General features: G+C 34.8%; 1 protein-coding gene and 1 pseudogene across 4 annotated transcripts in view; one reads left to right on the top strand and one right to left on the bottom strand.

The window, feature by feature from the left end:
• Nucleotides 1-24,426, bottom strand: part of Usp45 (ubiquitin specific peptidase 45) — an 82,232-nt gene that overhangs the window by 34,072 nt on the left and 23,734 nt on the right. For all 4 annotated transcript variants that reach the window (XM_026402529.2, XM_026402530.2, XM_026402532.2 and 1 more), the window contains exons 6-8: nucleotides 11,397-11,539; nucleotides 10,761-10,856; nucleotides 8,863-8,993 (exon numbers count right to left, since the gene is read on the bottom strand). In XM_026402529.2, the coding sequence (XP_026258314.1) occupies nucleotides 8,863-8,993; nucleotides 10,761-10,856; nucleotides 11,397-11,539 (370 nt within the window). The remainder of the gene's footprint in view (nucleotides 1-8,862; nucleotides 8,994-10,760; nucleotides 10,857-11,396; nucleotides 11,540-24,426) is intronic.
• Nucleotides 729-1,115, top strand: LOC113192372 (histone H2A.Z pseudogene; annotated as a pseudogene).

Here is a 24,426-nt window from a genome sequence, read left to right as displayed (position 1 = left end):
AAAATAAAGGTATTGTGTCCATCTACAACAAAAATTATATATTTTTAAAAAGGATATACAATACAAAGTAAATCCCACAGAGCAAAGAAATGGAACACAAACATAAAATAGGTACAGGAAGAAACAGATATGTTGGAGTTCAGCCCTGAAGGGTAAAGAGAATGGTTTCTTGACAAACACAGGAGCCAGGCTCATTGTTTAAGGATAGCTGGTCTTCCCTTGAGCAAATATAGCCTAAAGATACAACAGAGCACAGCTACTGCCTTGGAACCTGAAACTGAGACTAGCCTTGCCCGGGCCCAATCAAATCCCCAAAACCATGGCAACACCATAACTTGGAACCATGAAGAGACTGGATCTCCAAATCCACCTTGGAGAGCTAGGTTGAGGCCAAATATAAATTTTAAATTATTCGGCAGAGAGAGGAGGAAGAATGAAGGAGAAAGGGAAGGCAATGCCAGGGGCAGAAGAGGCAGGGAGGAGTGGAGAAACAAAGTAGGAGGGACAAGACAGGGAGGATGAACAAATAAAAAAAAAATCTACTTTAAGTGAGCCTACAAACCAATTTAACACAAGAAGAAATCTAATGTTAAAAAAAAAAAAAAGATCAGGCAGTTTGAATTGTGGTGCCACGAAGGAGTAGGTGGTGGGATCTCACTTTGAGTCTGACTAGCCTTTTCTTGCATTTTTTCTCTGCCTTGTTTGTCTGAGCTTCAGCAGAATTCCAGATGGCTGGTGGTAAGACTGGGAAGGACTCCGACAAGGCCAAGACAAAGGCAGTTTCCCCGATCCCTCAGAGAGCTGGCTTGCAGTTCCCTGAAATCTAGGACAACCAGCCATGGATTACGGCAGCAATCCTGGAGTACCTCACCACAGAGGTACTTGAATTGGCAGAAAATGCATCAGAAGACAGAAACATAAAGCATATCACCCCTGGTCACTTGCAACTTGCTATTTGTGGAGATGAAGAGTTGGACTCTTTCATCAAGGCTACAATTGCTGATGGTGGTGTCATCCCACATACCCACAAATCGCTGACTGGGAAGAAAGAACAACAGAAGACTGCTTTAAGGATGCCTGGATTCCTTATTATCTCAGGACTCCAAAACTCTTAACAGCAGTCCAGTGTTGGTGATTCCAGGGGACTGTAACTCTGTGAAAACACAATTTTGCCTTTTTGTAATTCTATTTGGGCAAGTTGGAAGTTAAATTAGCTTTCCAACCAACCAAATTTCTGCATTCAAGTCTTAACTATATTTAAGAGTTATGGTGGCTTCAAAGAAGATACTGATTCTGAAGTAGTGAGTTTTGATTGAGTTGACTGTTTTTAAAAAACTGTTTGAATTTTAATTGTGATGCAGAAGTTATAGTAACAAACATTTGGTTTTGTACAGACATTATTTCCACTCTGATGGATAAGTTCAATAAAGATTATATCCCAAACTAAAATATTTTTTTAAAAAATCAACAATTAGAATAAGTTTGCATAAAGCAAATAAATTTTATAAAACTGTCCAAAAACATTACAATATGTTGTGGAGAATAACCAAAAACACAAAGGCGTAAATGCCATTAGAACCAAATTTCAAGCAAAATTAGAAAAAAATAATAGTATAATAATAAATTTAATAATACTAGAAATAAAATAAAACCATTGATATAAAATACAAAAATTATAATACTAAGCTAAACACAGATGAAGAGTGAAATAGTAATTAGAAAATAACACTAAGATGGGCTGGGGATGTACCTCAGTGGTAGAGTGCTAGTCTAACACATACAATGCCCTGGGTTTGATCCCAGTAGGACAAAACAAAAACAAAAACTGGAGAACATACCCAGAGTACAGTACTTTTATCCTATATTGAGATTATGTGGCACACAGAAGATTACAAAAATTAGGATCAAGTGTCTTCTGAGTAATGCTGTTCAAGCTTACATCTTGTCCAGTTGATTACATTTCCTCATGGACAAATATTTTTCTCCCAGCTCCAGAACCAAAAGCTCAGCACATAAGACTAGTTAGCAAAATGAAGTAGTATAGGAAGCAAAGACAGGCTTGGGTGAGAATGGAAAAACAGAATCACTTTACAACATCTCTGAATCTTTTAAGAAAGAATTCATGTAAAACGTGGTGAAATAAGATCTGTATCAGAGTGGTCAATATTGTGTGAATATCCGTTTTCTTGTTTTGACAATGTATTGTGAAACATTATCACAGGTGGAGCTGGAAAGAGGGTACATGGAAACTCTGAACTATTTTGTAACTTCTTGTGAATTTAACACTATTTCAAAATGATAGTTATTTAAAAAAAAGAAGAAGAAGAAGTAAGTTGAAGAACTTATTTCCAAGTAGCACTCTTCAAAAGTGGTTCAAGTGTCTGCTAATCACCAACATAACCGAAACTTCATGATATTGGTCCAACTTTCAAAAGTCAATCAACATATACACATATCATGGATGAATCACAAAATAATTATTCCAAGAGAAAGAAGCCAGATTAAAAAAATATATACACTCTAGTTTCCATTTTTAAAGAATTCATTAAAATGCAAACTAATCTATATTAACAAAACAGATAAGCAGTAATCCAGGGATAGAGTTTAGGGGAGGAGATCCAAACAAAGAGATTACCAAGAGGGCCTAAGGAAACTTTTGGGGTTGATGAATACATACTTTATAGTGGTTGTAGTAATGTGGGCACATATGTCAAAACTTAATTTTAAATATGTGCAGTATATTTTATGTAAAATATACTTCAGTTAAGCTATTCAGAGCATTTATCAGTACAATTCACTATTTCTACAGATCAAAAAAAGTCATTATTTCAGTAGATGCAGAAAAAGCATTTGAAAAAAATTACCACCCATTCTTTTTTAAAATACATATATACACATATATACATTTTTAGTTATAGTTGAACACAATATTTTATTTATTTATTTTTTTGTGGTGCTGAGGATCAATCCCAGCGCCTCACACATGCGAGGTGACCACTCTACCGCTAAGCCACAATCCCAGCCCTAACACCCATTCTTGATACAAACTCTTGGGGGCGGGGGGACAAATTGGAATTTACTTATTCTGATAAAAGGCATCTACAAAAACCTATGTGGCACACACCTATAATCCCATCCACTTGGGAAGCTGAAGCAAGAGGACAGGAAATTGAGCCAGCCTCAGCAACTTAGCAAAACCCTGTCTCAAAAATTTTTTAAAAAGTAAAAGGGCTAGGGATGTAGTTCAGTGGTCAAGTACTCCCATGTTCAATTCCCAGTACAAAGGGGGGGGGGATCATAGAATGACTGATTTTTTTAAATATTTATTTTTTAGTTAGAGGTAGGCAGAATATCTTTATTTTATTTTTATGTGGTGCTGAGGATTGAACCCAGTGCTTCATGCGTGCTAGATGAGCATGCTGGGAGGAAATGATTGATTAAAAAATAAATAAATAAATAGAGAGAGAGAGAGAGAGAGAGAAAATTTAATATTTTTTTTTTTAGTTTTCGGTGGACACAACATCTTTATCTGTATGTGGTGCTGAGGATTGAACCCAGCACTGTGCGCATGCCAGGCAAGCGCGCTACTGCTTGAGCCACATCCCCAGCCCCAATGATTGATTATTCTTATGTGTTTGTACGGATGGCTTTAGATCTTAGCCTAAGAAACTCCATTTTAAAACTCCAGTTTGAAACCTGCAGTCTCACCAGGTACACCTATGTAGCCCTCCAGTATAGCCCTCAGGCACAAACAAGTCACTTCTACCCACCTTGACAAACTCAGAATGAAGTCTCTAGCATGTTGCCCACATCCAGATAAGAGCGAGAAGCAAGAAAATCAGGGTGGGGACCACCAGACCAGATGCTTTAACCTCAGGGTAAATGACATCACTGAGAAATCCAGTAGCAGCTGATAGGAATTGAAAGGGTGGTCAGAAGCCCCAAAATTTAGTATAAATGATGGAACAAATGAACAGACATTCAGCCAGTCGACACCAATGCACACAAGCCTGAGAGCCTGATGAGGACCTGGACTGACATCACAACTCTTCTCATCTGCCTGATCCTCCGTGTTTTCTCACTGGTCTCAAACTCTATAGCAGTCTCTTGACTCTGGTGAGAAAAGGACTTCTTCCCATGACCACCTCCTCAGCTAGCCATCAGCTCCACCCCAAGAAAAGCCTGCCTTGGTTCCTGATCTGATCACCACAGTCTGAGTGAGTGTGCATCTGCTGGACTTAGAGCATAAGGCTTGAGACTTTCGATCTGACACTTGAGCTTAGCATGCAGATGGAATGTTTGTAATGAGCATGTCATGATTAAGTGTTTGTAGTGCTTAAAATCAATCTAGAATTGTTTGCTATGAATTGATTATGTCTATTGCAGTGCCTAACATTAAGGATTGTCATTTTCTTGAGTAAGAACCTATACAGTGAAATGATATTGAGTGATTTGAGTAAATAAAGCATCCAAAAGGGAAGCGAGAGGACATTCTTCATTTCTCCCCTCGACTACATAAGTCACACCTTTTGCCCATTGTGACAGTGTTAAAGAATGAATGTTCTCACCCATAATCAGGAACAAGGCAACACTGTACCAGAAGTCTTGCTAGTGATACAAGTAGCAAAAAAGAAATAAAACTATCATTATTGACCAATGATGTTATTGTCTACACAGGGTATCTCAAAACAATCTACATGAAGCTTCTAGACCCAATGAGCTGCGCAAGAGCAAGAAATAAGGTTAATATACAAACACCTGTTGTAAATAACACAAGAAACATGAAACTCTTAGGACAAATCTGGCAAAATATATGCAAGAATTGTATGCTGAAAACTATACACCTTGAAAAGAAAAATTACAGACCTAAGCAACTGAAAAGAACCAGACTTGAAGGTGCATGCCTATAACCCCAGCTACTCAGAAGACTGAGGCAGGAGGATGGCAAGTTTAGGCCAGTCTCAGCAACTCAGCAAGACCCTATTTCAAAATAAAAAATAAAAAGGGCTGGAGATGCTGCCCAGTGATACAGCATCCTGAGTTCAGTTCCCAATACCACCCAAAATGAACAAACAAAACACCTAAAAAGATAAAATCATGCTGGGCATGGTTGTGCACATCTGTAATCCCAATGGCTCAGGAGGTTGAGCCAGGAGATCACAGTTCAAAGCCAGCCTCAGCAATTTAGTGAGGCCCTGAACAACTTAGTGAGACCCAATCTCAAAATAAAAAGGGCTGGGGATGTGGGTCAGTGATCAAGTGCCCTAGGTTCAATCACTGGTACCAAAAATAAATAAATAAATAAAATCATACATTGGAAGATTCAGTATGGTTAGCTATCAATTCTCCCCAAATTGATCTACACATTCAATATGATCTCAATTGACAAACCTGATTCTAAAACTCATATAAGAAAACAAAGGATCATTGGGCATGATGGTATGTGCCTATAATCCTAATGACTGGGAAAGCTGAGGCAGGAGGATTACAAATTCACAAGCAATTTAGCAATGCCCAGAGCAACTTAGTGAGACCTTGTCTCAACATAAAAAATAAAACTGGACCTGGTGGCACACACCTGTAATCCCAGCAGTTTGGGAGGCTGAGGCAGGATAGCAAGTTCAAAGCCAGCCTCAGCAAAAGCAAGGTACTAAGCAATTCAGTGAGGCCCCATTTCTAAATAAAATACAAAATAGGGCTGGAGATATGGCTCAGTGGTAGAGTGCCCCTGAGTTCAATTCCTGGTACCCAAATAAATAAATAAAAAGGATTGGAAATATAAGGCATTATTGTCCACCTACAACTACAAAAAAAATTTTTAAGTAATAAATACAATAAAAAAGAACACCCCTGGGTTCACTCCCCAATACCAAAAAAAAAAAAAAAAAAGGAGGGGGGGCTAGAATAGTTAAAAAAGAAGACCAAAATTGGAAGAGTCATATTATCCAATTTCAAAACTTACTATGAAACTATAGTAATCAAGACAGTATAGAATTCAGGGTAATGATAAGATATTCAGATCAATGAAACAGAACAGAATTCAGAAATATATCCATACATAAATGGATTAAATCTTTGCCAGATTTTTTTTAAATGCTTTTCTTAGTGTATATCACTTTTTTTTCTTTTTGGTACCAGGGATTGAACTCAGGGGCACCTAACAACTGAACCACATCCCCAGCCCTTCTTTTGTATTTTATTTAGAGACAGGGTCTCACTGAGTTGCTTAGGGACTCGCTAATTTGCTGAGACTGGCTTTGAACTCTTGATCTTCCCACCTTAGCCTCTCAAGTTCCTGGGATTATAGGTATGTGCCACTGTGTCCAGCTCTTAGTATATATCTTTTAAAAGTAAATATAAGGGCTGGAGCTTTAGCTCTATGGTAGAATGCTTGCCTAGCACATGTGGCACTGGGTTCGATCTTCAGCACTGCATAATAAGTAAGGAAATAAAATAAAGGCATTATTGTCCATCTACAACTACAAAAAAATTTTTAAGTAATAAATACAATAACATAAAAGAAAATGCAGTTTAAAATTTTTCAAATAATATTGATCAAGTTATTGTACTCATAAAAATTTATTCCACAGATGTACTCCCATGAGTTTAATATGATACCCACACACATATATACTCTAACAACTTATGTCTATACGTGCTAATATGGAAAGGTGTATAAAACATATCTGCAAAACAAGCAAGTTGCAAATAATTGGCATACGTATATCTGTGTATGCATAATCACTTTTGAAAATACAAGAAACAGATAATACAATTTGAACATTCCCAATCTGAAATTCCAAGATCAGAATTGCTCCAAAATCCAAAAGTTCTTGAGCATCCAGAAACAATTTCCCACTTGAACTCATCTGACACATCACAGTCAAAATGTAGGTACACTTAAAAATACTGTATAAAATTGCCTTCAGCCAATCCTAATTCACAATGGGTGGGGGGCTAGGGAAAAAAAGAATTATTCTGGATTAGATAGAGGGGAGTGAAGGAAGGGGTAGGGGTATGGAAGTAGAAAGGATAGTAGAATAAATCAGACATTATTACCCTATGTGTATACATGATTACACGACCGGTATAATTCTACATCATGTACAACCAGAAGAATGAGAAGTTACGCTCCATTTATGTATGATGTGTCAAAATGCATTCTACTGTCACGTATAACTAACAGAACAAATTTTAAAAAGTTGCCTTCAGGCTACACATATATAAGGTGTATATGAAACATAAATGAATTTAGTATTTAGACTTTCATTTTCTTCTTAAGATCTCATTATGTATATGAAATTATTCCCAAACTGAAAAAATCCAAAATCCAAAACATGTCTGGTCTCAAGCATTTCATTTAAACCTGTAACAGTTACTTCTGAGGTATAAGGGTGGTAAGAAATGCGAATTTTTATCTATGAGCACCTATTATTTTAATAACTTTTTCTATTTTATGAATCTTTATAGAATCATTATAAGAATACAAAACAATGGGTTGGGGATGTGGCTCAAGCGGTAACATGCTTGCCTGGCATGCACGGGGCGCTGGGTTCAATCCTCAGAACCACATAAAAATAAAAATAATAAAGATGTTGTGTTCACTGAAAACTGAAAAATAAATATCAAAAAATTCTCTCTCTCTCTCTCTCTCTCTCTCTCTCTCTTAAAAAAAAAAGAATACAAAACAAAACATTTCTGGCACCAAAATAAATTTTTAAAGCATACAATGACCTAAAAATTGAACTCTCTGAGCCACCCATCTGAGTCTTTGACAAGTTGTTTGTTTTTATTTTGTTTTTAGCACTGGGGATTGAACTCAGGGACACTTTATCACAAAGATACACCTCTAGTTCTTTTATTTTTGAGACAGGATCTTGCTAAGTTGCTCAGGCTGGCCTCGAACTTGAAATCCTCCTGCCTCAGTTTCCTGAGTCACTGGGATTTCGGGTGTGTGCCACTGATAGGTTTTTTGGTCTCTCGACTCTGAAGAAATAGCATTTGTCAACCAAGTGAAGCATACACTAAATTCTCTATATTCTAAGCTACATTTGAAATATCATGGCACAGATAACTAGTTTGAAATTTTAAAATACAAATTCACATTTAAGAAATTCTGTTTTCATATTTCAGTAATTGTGTACTGGACTAGCTTATGAGATCCATGAAGACAGGGACCATGTTTAACACATCATGCATACATAAAGAAATGCATGAATGATTAATGTTAAGTCAAGTCCTTCATGGTAATGTGTTTATTTAGAGGCACATAAGGATTTTTGTTTTTACATATATAATAATAGTTTGAGAAATTCACTTACACTCTATTTTCTTCAAAGTTCATCTTTAAAAATGAGGAAGCCAGGGAGTAGGAATATAATTCAGTAGCAGAATTTGCCAAAATTGCACCAAGGCCCTAGATTTGATACTCAACATATACACGCACAAAAAAAGAAACTAGATTAGATTACCTTTATAATACTTTCTAGATTTTAGGATTCTTTGATTTTCTTACTTTACAGTATTGTCTCAGAGGCTTGAGACAAGATAAACATTGAGCCAATATAGACTTCTATTTCACTTTCAGCACTGTCACTCTCATACTTGGTTAGCAACTTAATTTCTAAAAGTCTCCAATTCCTTCTATACTTATGAGGATTAAAAAAAAAATCACTTCTTCAGAGTATTATGAAAAATAATTTGCATAATGCACAAAGGCATAACTACACAAATGGTAGTACCTTATAATGATAGTCTGGGCAATAATAGCAATATCACAGAATGGAACTACTCCTGTTAAGTGATGAAGGCATTAATGTTTTGTAACAGGATTATTTATACTAAAAAGGCAGATGCACTCACTTCTGACAAAGCTGATTAAAAAGAATTTTAGGAGAAAGTGGTCCTTTTTCTATCTCCTTCATGCTGTGAAGAAACAGGAACAAGGCTGAAGTCAGCGGTCCAGGGCTTGAAAGTTCCACCACTAATGGATCCTTTAAAAACATGACCAACTCTATGTCAGAAACACACAGTTTTAAAACATTATTTTTAAAAATCTAAGAGTTACACTTTATTTAAATGAAATTGGCTAATGTATGTTAAGAAATGTTATTCCTTTATAAAATGGACATATAAAAATAGAAAATAGGATTAAATGTTTTACCTTGGAAAACAGCTATTTTTATATCCTCTGTACTTTATTTAATAAAGCTTGAGTTTAATCATTAATCCTTAGCTGTTTTAACTGCCCCTTAACGGGTTCTCCTATAAATAAAACTACTAATCTACTTGATATTTTTACTTTTCCACAAATAATCATAAGTTATATTTACTAGCAAAAACTCCATACACTTCTTTTCCCCAAATATTTTAGTAACAAAATAAGAAATGGGGAATTATGTGACAAAAATCAGTATACTGTCTTCCTCTTTTACAGAAAAACAAAGTTCGGGGCTGGGGCTGAGGCTCAGTGGCAGAGCACTTGCCTAGAATGTGTGATGCACTGAGTTCGATCCTGAGCACCGCATATAAATAAATAAAAAATAAAGGTTCATCAACAACTAAAAAAAAGAAAAACAAAGCTTGACAAAAGCAGCTAAGATTATACGAAGGATTAACCCAATTATTTTTCTCCCAAGTTTTGCTTTCTAAAATACATTATTCCCTTTGTCTTTGAAAGAACAATCTGAGATTACTTCATTGGGCTAAATGTTTTGAAAATCTCCTTTTTAATTGTTTTCAAAGGTCAGATCATGAACTATCCACATTCACTCTTTTCCTCTATCAAAACTCTCAATTTCTAACTAACATTATTATTTGTAGTGTCAGTGCCCTCCAGGCAAAGTCGTCCAGGAACACACTTGAATTAAGTTGATCACTTGTTGTAGTGAGGTAGAACACACACCTTGGAGAACCATGAAGTGTCCCAGTAAGAGGTTCTATAAAGAAGGATTTGGGATTTGGTTAGGTAATTTGGGGAGGGAACTAAGGAAGTGGAGATTTACTCTAAATTGGATGCCACCAGCAAATGGAGATAATGCTATACTACAACTGAGTATCTCAGTAAGTCTTATCTCGGGAGAGAGAAGGGATGAGGATGAGGATAAAACTATATCTGTTAAAGAAGTAGCAATCATTCATTTCTCATTTTGTCCAAGACAGAAAGGTTACTGGGATTTCCTAAATGACAGATAGACCTTGTTTTTGTGTGTTTAGACCAAATTTATGAACTGATCTTGCTTTGTCTCACTTTAACACTGTCCTCAGAGAAACCTAGTGTGAGGCTTCTCTTCTGTGAGATTCTCCAAACATGGCCTCACTGTGGGAGTTAAACCAGGTTCTGAATGTCAGGGGCTTTTTTTATTATTGTTTTTTCTTTCTTAAAAATCCATCATCAGACTAGGCTTTAAAAGAACCTCCAGGTGCTGATTAAATCTACTGTTAAATTTAAATAAATGTCACCAGCAACCACAAAATAGGGGTATTATTTTGCTCAACAAGTCAAACCTGTTTTACTTTTTGCGTTTGTTTAAAAGCTGCCTCAATATCTTCACATTGTTTGATCTATGATATTTGAACAATAACTTATATTTTCATATACTTTTTTACATATTTTCACAAACTGCTTTTGAATTCTCTTTTTTAAAAAAGTCTTCTGACTCCCATCCCAATTAATAGCTCTGAGAAATAAAAGACACTTTGGGAACATCAGCAGCTGATCTGAACACAGCCATTATCCAGATAGTATACTTCTTACTCACCAACTGAGACTCTGAGGAAGGAGAAATCTTGAATTTTGTACCATCTTCTTTTATCTCATTCATCAGCTCAAAAAGTATGTAAGTCTGGGCCAAGTTCTAAAAGAGAGTAAAGTCTTCTGATTCAGTTACATTATGCCTCTATTCTTATGAAATGAATATTCTCTCAAAGTGTCAAATTTCGGGCTGGGGAGGTGGCTCAAGTGGTAGTGTGCTCGCCTAGCATGCGTGAGGCACTGGGTTTGATTGTCAGCACCACATAAAAATACACCACATAAAAATAAAGATATGTGTCCATCTAAAACTAAAAAATAAATATTAAAAGAAAGTGTCAAATTTCACCCAGCATAGCAAAATTTCTATTTAAAACATTTTAATTTGAAATGAGTACATTTCATATTTAGTAAATGTCACTATTACTGATGAAGCCATGGTAAAACACATAGAAGGCCTTTCGGAAGAACTGTATAAAAGGTATATGCATATGGTGATGGCCAAAGACAGCCTACAACAAAAAGAAAGCAGAAAGAAATTTTTAGTAAACATTCAGCAGTCATTCAATCACTTACAGGTATGCTGAACGCCCGTTTAAATTAATTAAAAATTCTTTATATTTTATTAATCTCTGGTGACATTTACCTGAATGACTGCATTAAAAAAACAAGTATTTCCTAAATTTATAATTCCTTTTACAGATGGTACACTGCTGCCTTTTCTTCCCTTCTTTATTTCACCTGCTTCAAATTTTTCTTCACAAAGTTTTAGGATTCTTGAAAATGCATCTACAAGTTAAAGAAAACAAAACTTACATGAGACTTAAAATTTTAAATGTCACTTGACAATGTAAATATATTATTTAAAATTAAATAAGATTATCTCTCTGAATCAGTGTTCCTAAAAGACAAACACAAATGTCTTTGATTTTCTATCTTATCACTATGAAATTCATTTTAATGTACAGATCTATGCCTCACATCACATAAATAAATTCTAGATGAATTTGAAAAGTATATGTAAAGAAATATAGTAAAAAAAAAGTAGAAAAGATCTAGCTTCTAAAGGTCGGAGATGTAGCTTAGTAGTAGAGTATTTGCCTAGCATGTTTGAAGTCCTGGGTTTAGTACCCAGCACTGGGGGCGGGGGTGAAGGGTGGGGGGTGGTGGAGGAAGGCAGTTTCTAAATACCACTCTCCACTAAAAGGAATGAGGATTGATAGGGCAGGAAAGATGCAAAATAAGCTTATAACATTTCTCTTGTATCAAAGAATAAGAAAATATTCAAAAATAGTGGGACTATATCAAAATACACAGGCACCATACTGAATAGATTCCTACTGCCCAATGTAGTAGGGTAGTATAATGGATTATTTCACATAGAATGTGTCTGAATAGGTAGTGGATTTTTTTTAAAAGGGGGAATAGGAAAGAGGAGTTCCTTAGAAATGACAACTAATAAACAAAAGAAATGATGGATCAGAAAAATCAGCATCTTATAGTGGTAATTTTTTTTTCTATTATTCTTGCAACTTTCCTGTGAATTTGAACTTGTCAAAATTCAAAGTTTTTAAAAAAATAGTGTCATAGTATAATACAAAAAGTAAAATACCAGGGCTGGGGCTTTAGCTCAGTGGCAGAGCACTTGTCTTGCACATGTGAAGCACTGGGTTTGATCCTCAGCACCACATAAAAATAAATAAATAAAATAAACACATGTTGTCCATCTACAACTACAAAAAAAATTTTTTTTTTAAAAGTAAAATACCAAGTGTACAATAAATAGCTGTTCTGTGCTGTTAATATAGATCTGAAAGTTACATTACCAGCTCATGTTTAATAACAACGTAAAAATGAAGAAGCCCTAAAATTAATGAATTGAAATGGTCACTATACATCTCTCTGAATTACTTTTAGTAGCTAATACATAAATGTAAATAGTCGTTATACCACCAAGTATCAAGTACAACACATTTTCTCATAGTTTTCAAAAATATTTAATAAGCTAATAACTGTAAAGTACCTAGCATGGTAACCACTATGTATCTGAAAAACAGCTCTGAGAATCTCCTCAAAAATGCAATTTGTGGGGCTGGGACTATAGCTCGGTGACAGAGGACTTACCTAGCATACGAGAGGCACTGGGTTTGATCCTTAGCACCACATAAAAATAAACAAAATAATGACATGCTATCAACCTACAACTAAATCTTTTTTTTCAAAATGCAATTTATGCCAAAATCCACATCTTTGTGAGCCATTCTTCATGTCCATTGTTTATCTGATCTCCCTTTTTTCTTTCTTTAATCATTTCCTACACATTCTGAATATTTGTTCTCTCAAGGTTATTTCTTATTGAATTTTCTGAATTGCTGATATCTGTTTTGTGTTTCATATTGGATTTGTGTTTTTCAAATATCTTGTCTTCTTTCTTTCCTTCTTTTGTGTGTGCATGGGGTGGGAGGCGCTAGGGCTTGAACCCAGGATCTCACTCATGCTACACAAGGGCTCTACTATTGAGCCCCATACTAGCCTAGCCCAACTTTTCTTTTGAAATTGTGGAAACAGGCCTAGAGTTGTAGTTCAGTGGTTCAGCATTTGCCTGGCATGTGTGAGGCACTGGGTTCAATTCTCAGAACCGCTTACAAATAAATAAATAAACAAAATTAAGGTCTACTGACAACTAAAAAATAATTTTAAAAAATGTGGAAATATCTCATGAATTGGTAGTTTCTCTTTTTTTTTTCAAATTTCTTGTGTCTTTATTTCAAGATAAACACTGTAAACCTAACCTTCACTAAAGTGTAATGTGCTAATCCACTTAAAAATAAAAATAAATCCAGAAATAGACAATTGTCAGTAAATGAGTGACATAGATAAGAAGTCATTGATGACTTGGAGACAATCACTTTCATACTGGTCTTAGTAAAGCTCATCATTCCTACAGAATTTGTTTACTAAATAGTAAATAGAAGCCAGGATATTTATTGTTGTTGTTAAGAGAGCTCTGTAATCCCAGAGCTCAGGAGACTGAGGCATGATGATCACAAATTCAAAGCTAGCTTTAGCAATTTAGTGAGGACTTAAGTGACTTAGCGAGCTCTTTCAAAATAAAAATCAAAAGGGCTGGGGATGTGGCTCAGTGGTTAAGTGTCCCTAGGTTCAATCCCTGGTACCAAAAAAATAAAATAAATTTAAAAAAAAAAGAAATTTAAAGGAAAGGGGAAAAATCCTTTCCCTCCCCCTAAATTTTTAAAGTAATATATATGCAATATAGAAAAACTAATAAAGAAAACTGGAAATTAAAATATTGTGGGGATCGATTTAGAGGCACTTAACCACTGAGCCACATCCCCAGCCCTTAAAAGTTTTGTTTTGTTTTTAATTTTAAAGCAGGGTGTCACTGAGTTGCTCAGTGCCTCACTAAATTGCTGAGTCTGGCTTTGAACTCTCAATCTTCCTGCCTCAGCCTTCCGAGCCTCTGGGACCACAGGAGTGTACCACCACACCTGGCTTTATTCTTCTTTTCTATGCTATTTTACTTTAGTATTTGAAATCACACTGTATAGTATATACATTTATTATCCCTTCTGGCACAACATTACATAATTTCCCATTCATTTATCATGCTAAATAATTTCATAAAAATCAAATATATAATTTGTACTAAATTTATTCTTTTGTTTTGTTTTGTTTTTATTTATTTATTATTTATTTTATTGGTTGTTCAAAACATTACAAAGCTCATGATATATCATCTTTCATACATTTGACTCAATTGGGTTATGAACTCCCATTTTTACCCCAAATACAAATTGCAGAATCACATCGGTTACACACTCACATTTTTACCTAATGGCATATAAGTGACTGTTGTATTCTGCTACCTTTCCTATCCCCTACTATCCCCCCTCCCCTCCCCACCCATCATCCCTCTCTACCTCATCTGCTGTTGTTCAATTCTCTCCCTTGTTTCCCCCCCCCCTTTTTCCTCACATCCTCTTCTATGTAATTTTGTGTAACATTGAGGGTCTCCTACCATTTCCATATGTTCTCCCTTCTCTCTCCCTTTCTCTCCCCCGACTCGTCTTTGTTTAATGTTAATCTTTTCCTCATGCTCTTCCTCCCTGTTCTGTTCTTAGTTGCTCTCTTCATATCAAAGAAGACATTTGGCATTTGTTTTTTAAGGATTGGCTAGCTTTGCTTAGCATAATCTGCTCTAATGCCATCCATTTCCCTGCAAATTCTATGATTTTGTCATTTTTTATTGCTGCGTAGTACTCCATTTTGTATAGATGCCACATTTTTTTTATCCATTCATCTACTGAAGGGCATCTAGGTTGCTTCCATAGTCTAGCTATTGTGAATTGTGCCGCTATGATGATTGATGTGGCAGTATCCCTATAGTACGCTCTTTTAAGATCCTCAGGGAATAATCCGAGGAGGGCAATAGCTGGGTCAAATGGTGGATCCATTCCCAGCTTTCCCAGGTATCTCCATACTGCTTTCCAAATTGGCCTTACCAATTTGCAGTCCCACCAGCAGTGTACAAGTGTACCTTTTCCCCCACATCCTCGCCAACACTTATTGTTGTTTGACTTCATAATGGCTGCCATTCTTACTGGAGTGAGATGGTATCTTAGGGTGGTTTTGATTTGCATTTCTCTGACTGCTAGAGATGGTGAGCATTTTTTCATGTACTTGTTGATTGATTGTATGTCCTCCTCTGTGAAGTGTCTGTTCAGGTCCTTGGCCCATTTGTTGATTGGGTTATTTGTTATCTTATTGTTTAATTTTTTGAGTTCTCTGTATATTCTGGATATTAGGGCTCTATCTGAAGTGTGAGGAGTAAAAATTTGTTCCCAGGATGTAGGCTCTCTATTCACCTCTCTTATTGTTTCTCTTGCTGAGAAAAAAAACTTTTCAGTTTAAGTAAGTCCCATTTATTTATTCCTGTTATTAACTCTTGGGCTATGGGCGTCCTATTAAGGAATTTGGAGCCCGACCCCACAGTAGGTAGATCGTAGCCAACTTTTTCTTCTATCAGACGCAGTGTCTCTGATTTGATATCTAGCTCCTTGATCCATTTTTGATATCTAGCTCCTTGATCCAACTTTTGTGCATGGCGAGAGAAAGGGATTCAGTTTCATTTTGTTGCATATGGATTTCCAATTTTCCCAGCACCATTTGTTGAAGATGCTATCCTTCCTCCATTGCATGCTTTTAGCCCCTTTATCAAATATAAGAAAGTTGTAATTTTGTGGATTGGTTTCTGTTTCTTCTATTCTCTACCATTGGTCCACCTGCCTGTTTTGGTACCAGTACCATGCTGTTTTTGTTACTATTGCTTTGTAGTACAGTTTGAACTCTGGTATCGCTATACCTCCAGATTCACACTTCCTGCTTAGAAATGCTTTTGCTATTCTGGGTCTTTTGTTTTTCCATATGAATTTCATGATTGCTTTATCTATTTCTAGAAGAAATGCCATTGGGATTTTAATTGGTATCGCATTTAACCTGTAGAGAACTTTGGGTAGTATCGCCATTTTGATGATGTTAGTTCTGCCTACCCATGAACAGGGTACATTTTTCCATCTTCTAAGATCTTCTTCTATCTTTCTCTTTAGGGTTCTGTAGTTTTCATTGTATAAATCTTTCACCTCTTTTGTTAGGTTGATTCCCAAGTATTTTATTTTCTTTGAGGATATTGTGAATGGAGTGGTTTTCCTCATTTCCATTTCAGAAGTTTTGTTGCTGATATACAGGAATGCCTTTGATTTATGCGTGTTGATTTTATATCCTGCCACTTTGCTGAATTCATTTATTAGTTCTAGTAGTTTTCTTGTAGACCCTTTTGGGTCTTCTAGGTATAGAATCCTGTCATCCGCAAATAGTGATAATTTAAGTTCTTCTTTTCCTATTTTTATGCCTTTAATTTCTTTTGTCTGTCTAATTGCTCTGGCTAGTGTTTCAAGAACTAAACTGAATAGAAGTGGTGATAGAGGGCATCCCTGTCTTGTTTCAGATTTTAGAGGGAATGCCTTCAGTTTTTCTCCATTTAGGATGATGCTAGCCTGAGGTTTAGCATATATAGCTTTTACAATGTTGAGGTAAGTTCCTGTTATCCCTAGTTTTTCTAGTTTTTTGAGCATAAAGGGATGCTGTACTTTGTCAAATGCTTTTTCTGCATCTATTGAGATGATAATTGGTAGTTTCTAATATTTTTTTCAGCAAGCAAATAAATCTTTTTCATAGAAAATATTTTTCTTCCAATTCTGTAAACATTTTTTTGGGGGGAAGGCAAACCTTATCAACTGTTTCTCCCTTTATTTTGGTTTACTTTTTATAAAAAAAAATTATTAGTAATTATTGGATATCTGTTATCCAGATATTAAGGAGTCATTTTTAATTCCCAACCCCAGAATCCTAAGTTAATGCAGAAAATAGGTCTCTTCTGTCCTCCACATATTGAAATAAGTGATGAGAAATGAAGCCTATACTACAGCTTAGAGCATAGGCCACTAAAATCAATGAAGCAGCTCACTGAAGTATAGAGGCATGAGGAAAAGGAAAAGGCAGAAGAGACCAACAGTATTCAAACCTACCAGTGAATACAAAGGCAAATGAAAAAAGTCAACACTTTAAAAACAGTACATAGAGGAAGCCTGATATGGATCCTCGCTGGGTTTGTAGACAGAGCCGGCTGCCTCTTATTTATGTCTGAGATTCCAATTAGAACCTAAAATGGGCAAGTTTTAGACTCTCATTATATCTGTTGCCAATAGATAGTTTCACAGTGATTTTTTTATGTTAGGTATATGCATTCACAGTGATTTTTAAGAAATTTAAAATCAAAGAATAATCAAATCCAAGCCTCACTCTATCTTTTCAGGTAAGGTAGTTAACTCTGATTTTTACATTTATAAAACTTAGTCCCAGACAGGTTAAATGACTTACTCACAGTCACAGTGATAATTTTCTGATTACAAATCCATTGTCATTTTACCACTTAAATCCTCACCCATTATTTATGTACAATGAGATTAATTATAAAAGATAGTGGGGCAAAATTTTTGTAGATATGGGCATAGGCAACCCCAAACAAATATGATTCCTCAAAGTATTTCCCTAATAAATATCGCCCTAATGCCTTTTAGCTTTTTAACAAGAAAACAGAATAGTTGGGAAAATAAACTATAGATTATAACTATATATAAATATAAAATACACATTATTCACTTGGAAAAATACTCTCAGAAAATTATATTTTAATCACAAAAAAACCAATATTTTAAAAACCATAACATGCAAATAATTTCCATGTCTGTGTACCACATTTATTTGTCAGTTTTCAAAACATCTGGGATGGCATACCAAAGTAAACAATGTTCATAAGACCATCTGGACAGAACTGCAGGCAAAAAAAAAGCATAAACATATGGAAAAACAGATTTTCCCCTTCCCTTCAGCAGTAAGGGATGACAAATGTCAAACCTAGATATATCCACGCTTCACTGTGCGATGCTTTTCAGCACCACCTGGCTCTCCATGCACAGCCACCAAATATGGACAGCACTGCCAGAAAGAACATATCCACAGGGCAATGGCAATAAAAACAGTTTATTTCATGGTTAAATAGCCTCTTCACACAAGTGGCAAGGGTCTGTTTGTTGACTTTTACATTAAGTCTATGAGAAAATATTCAAGATTAATCTTATTAGACTTGAATATTAAACAAATCAGTTAATTTAACTAGAAAACAGAATAACATTTTCTAAGATACTAAAATACTTGTAAAACTGCCTTTTTTAACAAGTATTTTATTTAAAGTAAAAGCGCAAGTTTTTTAAACTTTACCAATAGCACAGTTATAATATATAACAATTTATTTATTTTTTTTTTCAAATATTTATTTTTTAGTTTTTCGGCAGACACAACATCTTTGTTTGTATGTGGTGCTGAGGATCGAACCCGGGCCGCACGCATGCCAGGCAAGCGCACTACCACTTGAGCCACATCCCCAGCCCATATATAACAATTTAAATTAAATTGATTCACAAATGTCCACTGTGTTCAGGTACTATATAAACCATTACCTATAATTATTTACATTAATATGCTTACGGTTTATGACTGAAGTAAAAGGAATTGATACATAATAGAGAGATGTTAAGCATTAAATTTATGACAACAATATTTCAGCAAAACTTCTAGAAACTAAGAATACATATTTGTATATATGTTCATTAAAAAATGCCCAGAGTTAACAGTCTAGTTTAAAATAGGGGTTTTGATTCAGACTTTTAATATTTGACATACATGAAGGTATATGTTTTAATAAGAAGCAATTAATAATTTCTAAGAATGATTCTGATTATTTTGTTTGTAGGACAAAAAAGCTTTCTCCATCTGGCAGTGCAAATATTTTAGATCATTTTCACTTTTAAGAACTCTCTTCTTCCTTTTATAAATATAGAATCAAATACCTTAAGACTAAACTTCTAGATGTTTTGAAGTATGGTATAATTAAACGGACAAAGCTGCTACAACACCAACAAATAAGACAAACTATACAAAATTTTGATTATCATTTCATTTGTTCAATCATCACCTATGAAAAAGTGGTGCCCATAATTAGAAAGAATAATCACAGAATTTCAAAGTTATTTTATTTGAAAGGATTTAATCTACTTAACCTTCCTTATTACTTCTTTATTACCAACACTGTATTCTGATATTTCTTTTCATAATAGAATTATATAGACCCAGAAGGCAAAGTACACTGAGAGAAAACTTGGGAGACTGGGGGGGGGAGGGGGGGGGGCCTGAATTGATTTCAAGGCCTATGAAAGTGCTCTCCCACTGTGCTACACCCTCTGCTCTACAGCTAAATTTCTTAAAGTCCTTTTGCATTTCTGTAGTTTACCTAAAGGCCTATAATCTGAGTGTCAAAGAAAAGGTGCTTAATTGAATAGACCCAGAGGTTTTGTACATACCTCAGGTCTTGCAAGACAGAAAACTGTCTGAAGTACCAACAAAGTAAAACAAACAAACAAACAACAACAACAACAAAAAAAACTGGTAATCTTAGATAAAATTCAAATTTTTCTAGCATAAAAATAATTTAAACACTTAAAGACCATACAACTGTCATTTTTAGAAACCAAGTTTAAGGTTATTAAATAAATAATAAATACATTTTTAAGAGTCTTTGGGCTGAGGTGTAGCTTGATGGCAAAGCACTTACACAAGAGAGGCCCAGGGTTAGAGCCCCAGCAAAAATAACAATAACAAAATGATAATAATAAGGTCCCAGAAAATTTTAAGTCACTATTCTTTATAATCTTAGAGAGCAAAAAGACTTTCAAAGCATGACCCTAAAAGCTAAAAACATATATAGGAAAGACTGATGGGCCTTGGAATAATGACATTAAAAACTTCATTATGATAAAACTGAACTAAATGATAAAGTTAAATACAGGAAAATGGGCACTCTTGTTAATTATATCCTTCACATAATTTTTAACAACAGTAATCAAAATTTAACCTAGGTTTATAATTTGGTCAAAAAATTTTTTTTTTAATTTAACCTTACAAAATGGAAGAGCAAGTACACAAAGATGCAGTTTTGTTTAGCATGGGAGAAACTGAAAATAATCAATAGTGGGCTTGTTGCCAAGTAATATTAAATTGATCTCTTTTCTCGAAGGAGTATTTGTAAATTGCCTTAAAACAGAAGAGTACGTTTCATTCCTTCTTTTTCCCCTTTTGGCAAGGAAGAAGTAAACTTATTTTGCAGTTCACTTATTTAGAGTAAGAGTGTGACATAATTACCACCTCTGATAACTATCCTCATTTTAGAAAGGATGATAAAATAGGAATACAGCTGGTTAGTGTCAAAAATTCAAACACAAGCAGTATGGCTTCAGAATTTATACACCGACAATTTGATCTCCTATTTGTTATGATCCTGTATGCTACAATAAAGAATAGATAAGGTTTATAATTGTGTAACAGTTAAGACACCAGTGAAATGGCTAATTGTGGTTATGAAAGGAAAGGCCATTAATCTCAAGCAAAAACTGGATGTAATGAATTGCTTGATGTCTTTGGTGTTTGTATTCAAAGCTATATCAGTTATAGTTTATAGCAGACTGATTCAATCATTCCTCAAAAGAATTAAGCTACTGCCCTAGGAATCCACTGTAAGCAGTTAACCTCCTCATGTATCTGGAAGGGTACTAGGTATGGGTCATATTTGGAGAACTGAGAAAATGGCTACTCAAGTAATTTTCTGTGTTATGTGGTTTGGATGAGGAACCTTGCATTTAAATCCCTTCACATAAAAATAAGCTTTTTTAAGACATACACCATCTTTTTTGCCTCAATTCCTTATATATATACACAGAAATAACTATTTTTTGTGCTCATTTCTGATTTATTTGTTTGTTTACTGTGTGGTGCTGGGGATTGAACCTGGGGCTTCACACATGCTAGGCAAACTACCACTGATCCACATGCCCAGCTCATTTTTTAAAATACAAATTTCTTAAGAGCACAACCATCACTTTATAGAAGACCAAACTATAACCTTTTAAAGAAAATGATTAAACCACATTAAAATTGTCGCTATAAAAGGTCACAGTATTATTTATCCTTAGATACAGTTTCAGATCCCAAGTATACCATTTACTGTCAGTTTTTTAAAAAATACAGAAATCTTTTACTTTATAAAACAAAAGTACCAATATAATTCATGCCTTTTGTATACCAGGAGCATTAACAAATGAATTAAACAAAATAGATTTCATTTTCTTGTTAAAAATGGCCTCACATCAGTATTAAAATATAAGTCAAATTTACTGACATAGGCTGGGCATGGTGGCACATGCCTGTAACCCCAGCTACTCAGGAAGCTGAGGCAGGAGGATCTCGAGTTCAAAGCCAGTCTCGGCGACTCAGCAAAGCCCTAATCAACTTAAACCCTGTATCTAAATAGAGTATAAAAAAGGACTGGGGATGTGGCTCAGTGGTTAAGCGCCCCTGGGTCCAATCCCTGGTGCCCCTTTCCCCCCCAAAAATTACTGATTTAGAAAAAAATGTGAATTGTCACTCACATGTCTAATTCACAAAAAGCAAACCAATATTTAACAATATTATTCCATCCAGAATTCCTGCATTTTATAAGCATTAATAGAATACTTCAGTTTACAAGACTACTGAAATAGCACATCTCTTAAGCCTTTCAGAGAACATGGCTCACTTTTTAAAAAAATGTTTTTTGAGCAGGTTTTAGATTCACAGCAAAATCGAACCAATGTGCCCTGTCCTCACATATGCACATCCTTCCCCATTATCAATATCCCACAACAGTTCATTTGTTAAAAATGATCAACTTATATTGACAGATTATTATCACTCAAAGTTCACTCTAGATGGTGTACATTCTATGATTCTGGACAAATGCAAAATGACATGTAATCATCTTTATAGAATCATACAGAATCGTTTCCCTGCCTTAAAAATTCTCTGTCCCTTGCCTTTCATGCTTTCTACCTTTCTGACCTCTAATAACCACTTATCTTTTTACTCTTTTTTCTTTCTTTCTTTTTTGTCTACATTTTAGTAATATGTATTTCTGGTTTGTATCAAAAGAACATTTATTTGCTCTTCTTAAATCTTGTGTAACATACAACCTTTTAAATCTTGTATTATGTATAAACTTTATATTTATGTATATGGGGTGGGGGACTGAAGGAAGGGTTTGTCTTTTTTTTTTAAGCAAATTCTAACATCAGATGTGAAATCTACACAGCTGTAAGCATTCTTCTGGGAACCTGCACTGGGGTTCATCTCAACTGCTTAATGCAATTACCTAAACCAGCCATGTAGTATTAATGTAATTTGCCCATTTCAACAGCTGAAAAGGAGTTTAATTTTTAAAAGAAAAAACTTGCTTCCCCACAATTCCCCTACCTTAAACTACACAATAATAAGCTTACCTGTTTATTCTCAAAACCTAACTCCCAGTTACCTATTAGCTTAAAATATTTATGTAGTCATGATAAATTAATATTAACATAATTAATGGGCAGATATATGCCTACATTCCTGTCTATCTTTATACTATAATTCAAATGATCTGTTTAAAATACAAAACTGACCATTAGCTTCTCCACTCAAAATCTAACAGCAGTTCCTCACTGCCCTCAAGGCAAACTCTAAACTGACCAGGTCCTTAAACATCTGTTCCTACTTACATTTTGAATCTCACCTCTCACCATTCTCCTAACTCTATAAAACACAACCTCTCAGCTCTATAGAATTCCCTAAACCAATTAAGTTCCTTCATCAAGGCTATTTCCTCTGCCTGAAACATATCTGTTTTCCCCCTTTTGCCTAGATAATTTCTAGATATCCTTCACCTTTTGGCTTAGAAGGTTATCCCTCTAAATAAAATTGTTCTGGCTTTTATAGTCTAGGTTAGATAGAATTCCAAAGTGTTCCCATTAGTTGCCTCTATTTACTCCACCATAGCATTATTTAAACAAGCAACAACTAAGTATGATTTGTCTATATCCCTCACAAGACCGAAAGATCAGCAATTACAAGAACTGGGAAATAGGTCTGTTTCATACACTGCTGCTTCTGCAAAATTTACTATGTCATGTGGCGTGAGGTGGAAACTCAAATATATTAAAAGACTGAATAAATCAGATAATTTGGGTTTGGTTGGAGGTGAACATACAAAGCTTACCTATCAGTTTTTACCCTCAGAAAAAATTTTTAACATTCCAGTTCAGTTTAATTCATCAAGTATTTACTATCTAGTCACTTGAGAAACAAAAACATAAGCCATATTCATCCTTAAGGAATGGACAGAAAATAAGACACATATGTACAAGAAAGCTAAACAGCATAAACAATGTGTTAACAAGATTCTGAAGTGTGCTGTATACACATAGTGTCTCAAAGAAGAGAACATTGTCCCAATCCTTTCCTCAAGGAGGATTCAAGCTGAGTGTTAGTAAACAAATAATGCTAAAGATGGAAAATACAGACAAATGTTAGGTCAGCAGTTCTCAAATGGGTAGGAAGACACCTTTTTCCTTTCAGGGGTCCTTAAGGTCAAAATACTTTTCCTTAATAAATTTAAGGTGTTATTTGCTTCTTAAAACCTTCACTCACTCTCAATTGTACAATGCAGGTTTCAGAGACTTACAGGACATACAATATCACAATGACTGAATCAAAATCGAATGAGAATCTAGTTGTTTTCTACTAAGCTAGACACTGAAGATATTTATAAAAATGTATCTTTTTTCATTTTGAAAATATTTTTCCTAAAAATATGCTTGTGTTAGCATGTCATGGAATTATTTTTCAGTGAATATTCAAGTTTTTGTTTTACAAGCACAGAAATTTCTCTACTGACAAACTTTCAATTTACAAACTTTCACAGTTTCTGATTATAAAAATCCGAATATTTGATGGTTAAAAAAAAACTGTTTTTAACTTCTATCATGATAAACACTGACAGATATAACCTACATAACAAAAATTCTTTGAATTATCAGTAATTTTTTAAGAGCCTCAAGTGGTACTGAGAGCAAAATTTAATGATTCCATAAGCTACTTATTTTTAGAGATGGATGGGGTACTAGCCCAGATTGTGT

This window comes from Urocitellus parryii, chromosome 8 (genome assembly GCF_045843805.1).
Source record: "Urocitellus parryii isolate mUroPar1 chromosome 8, mUroPar1.hap1, whole genome shotgun sequence".
Taxonomy (NCBI): Eukaryota; Metazoa; Chordata; class Mammalia; order Rodentia; family Sciuridae; genus Urocitellus; species Urocitellus parryii.
This window is presented reverse-complemented; position numbering and strand designations above follow the sequence as displayed.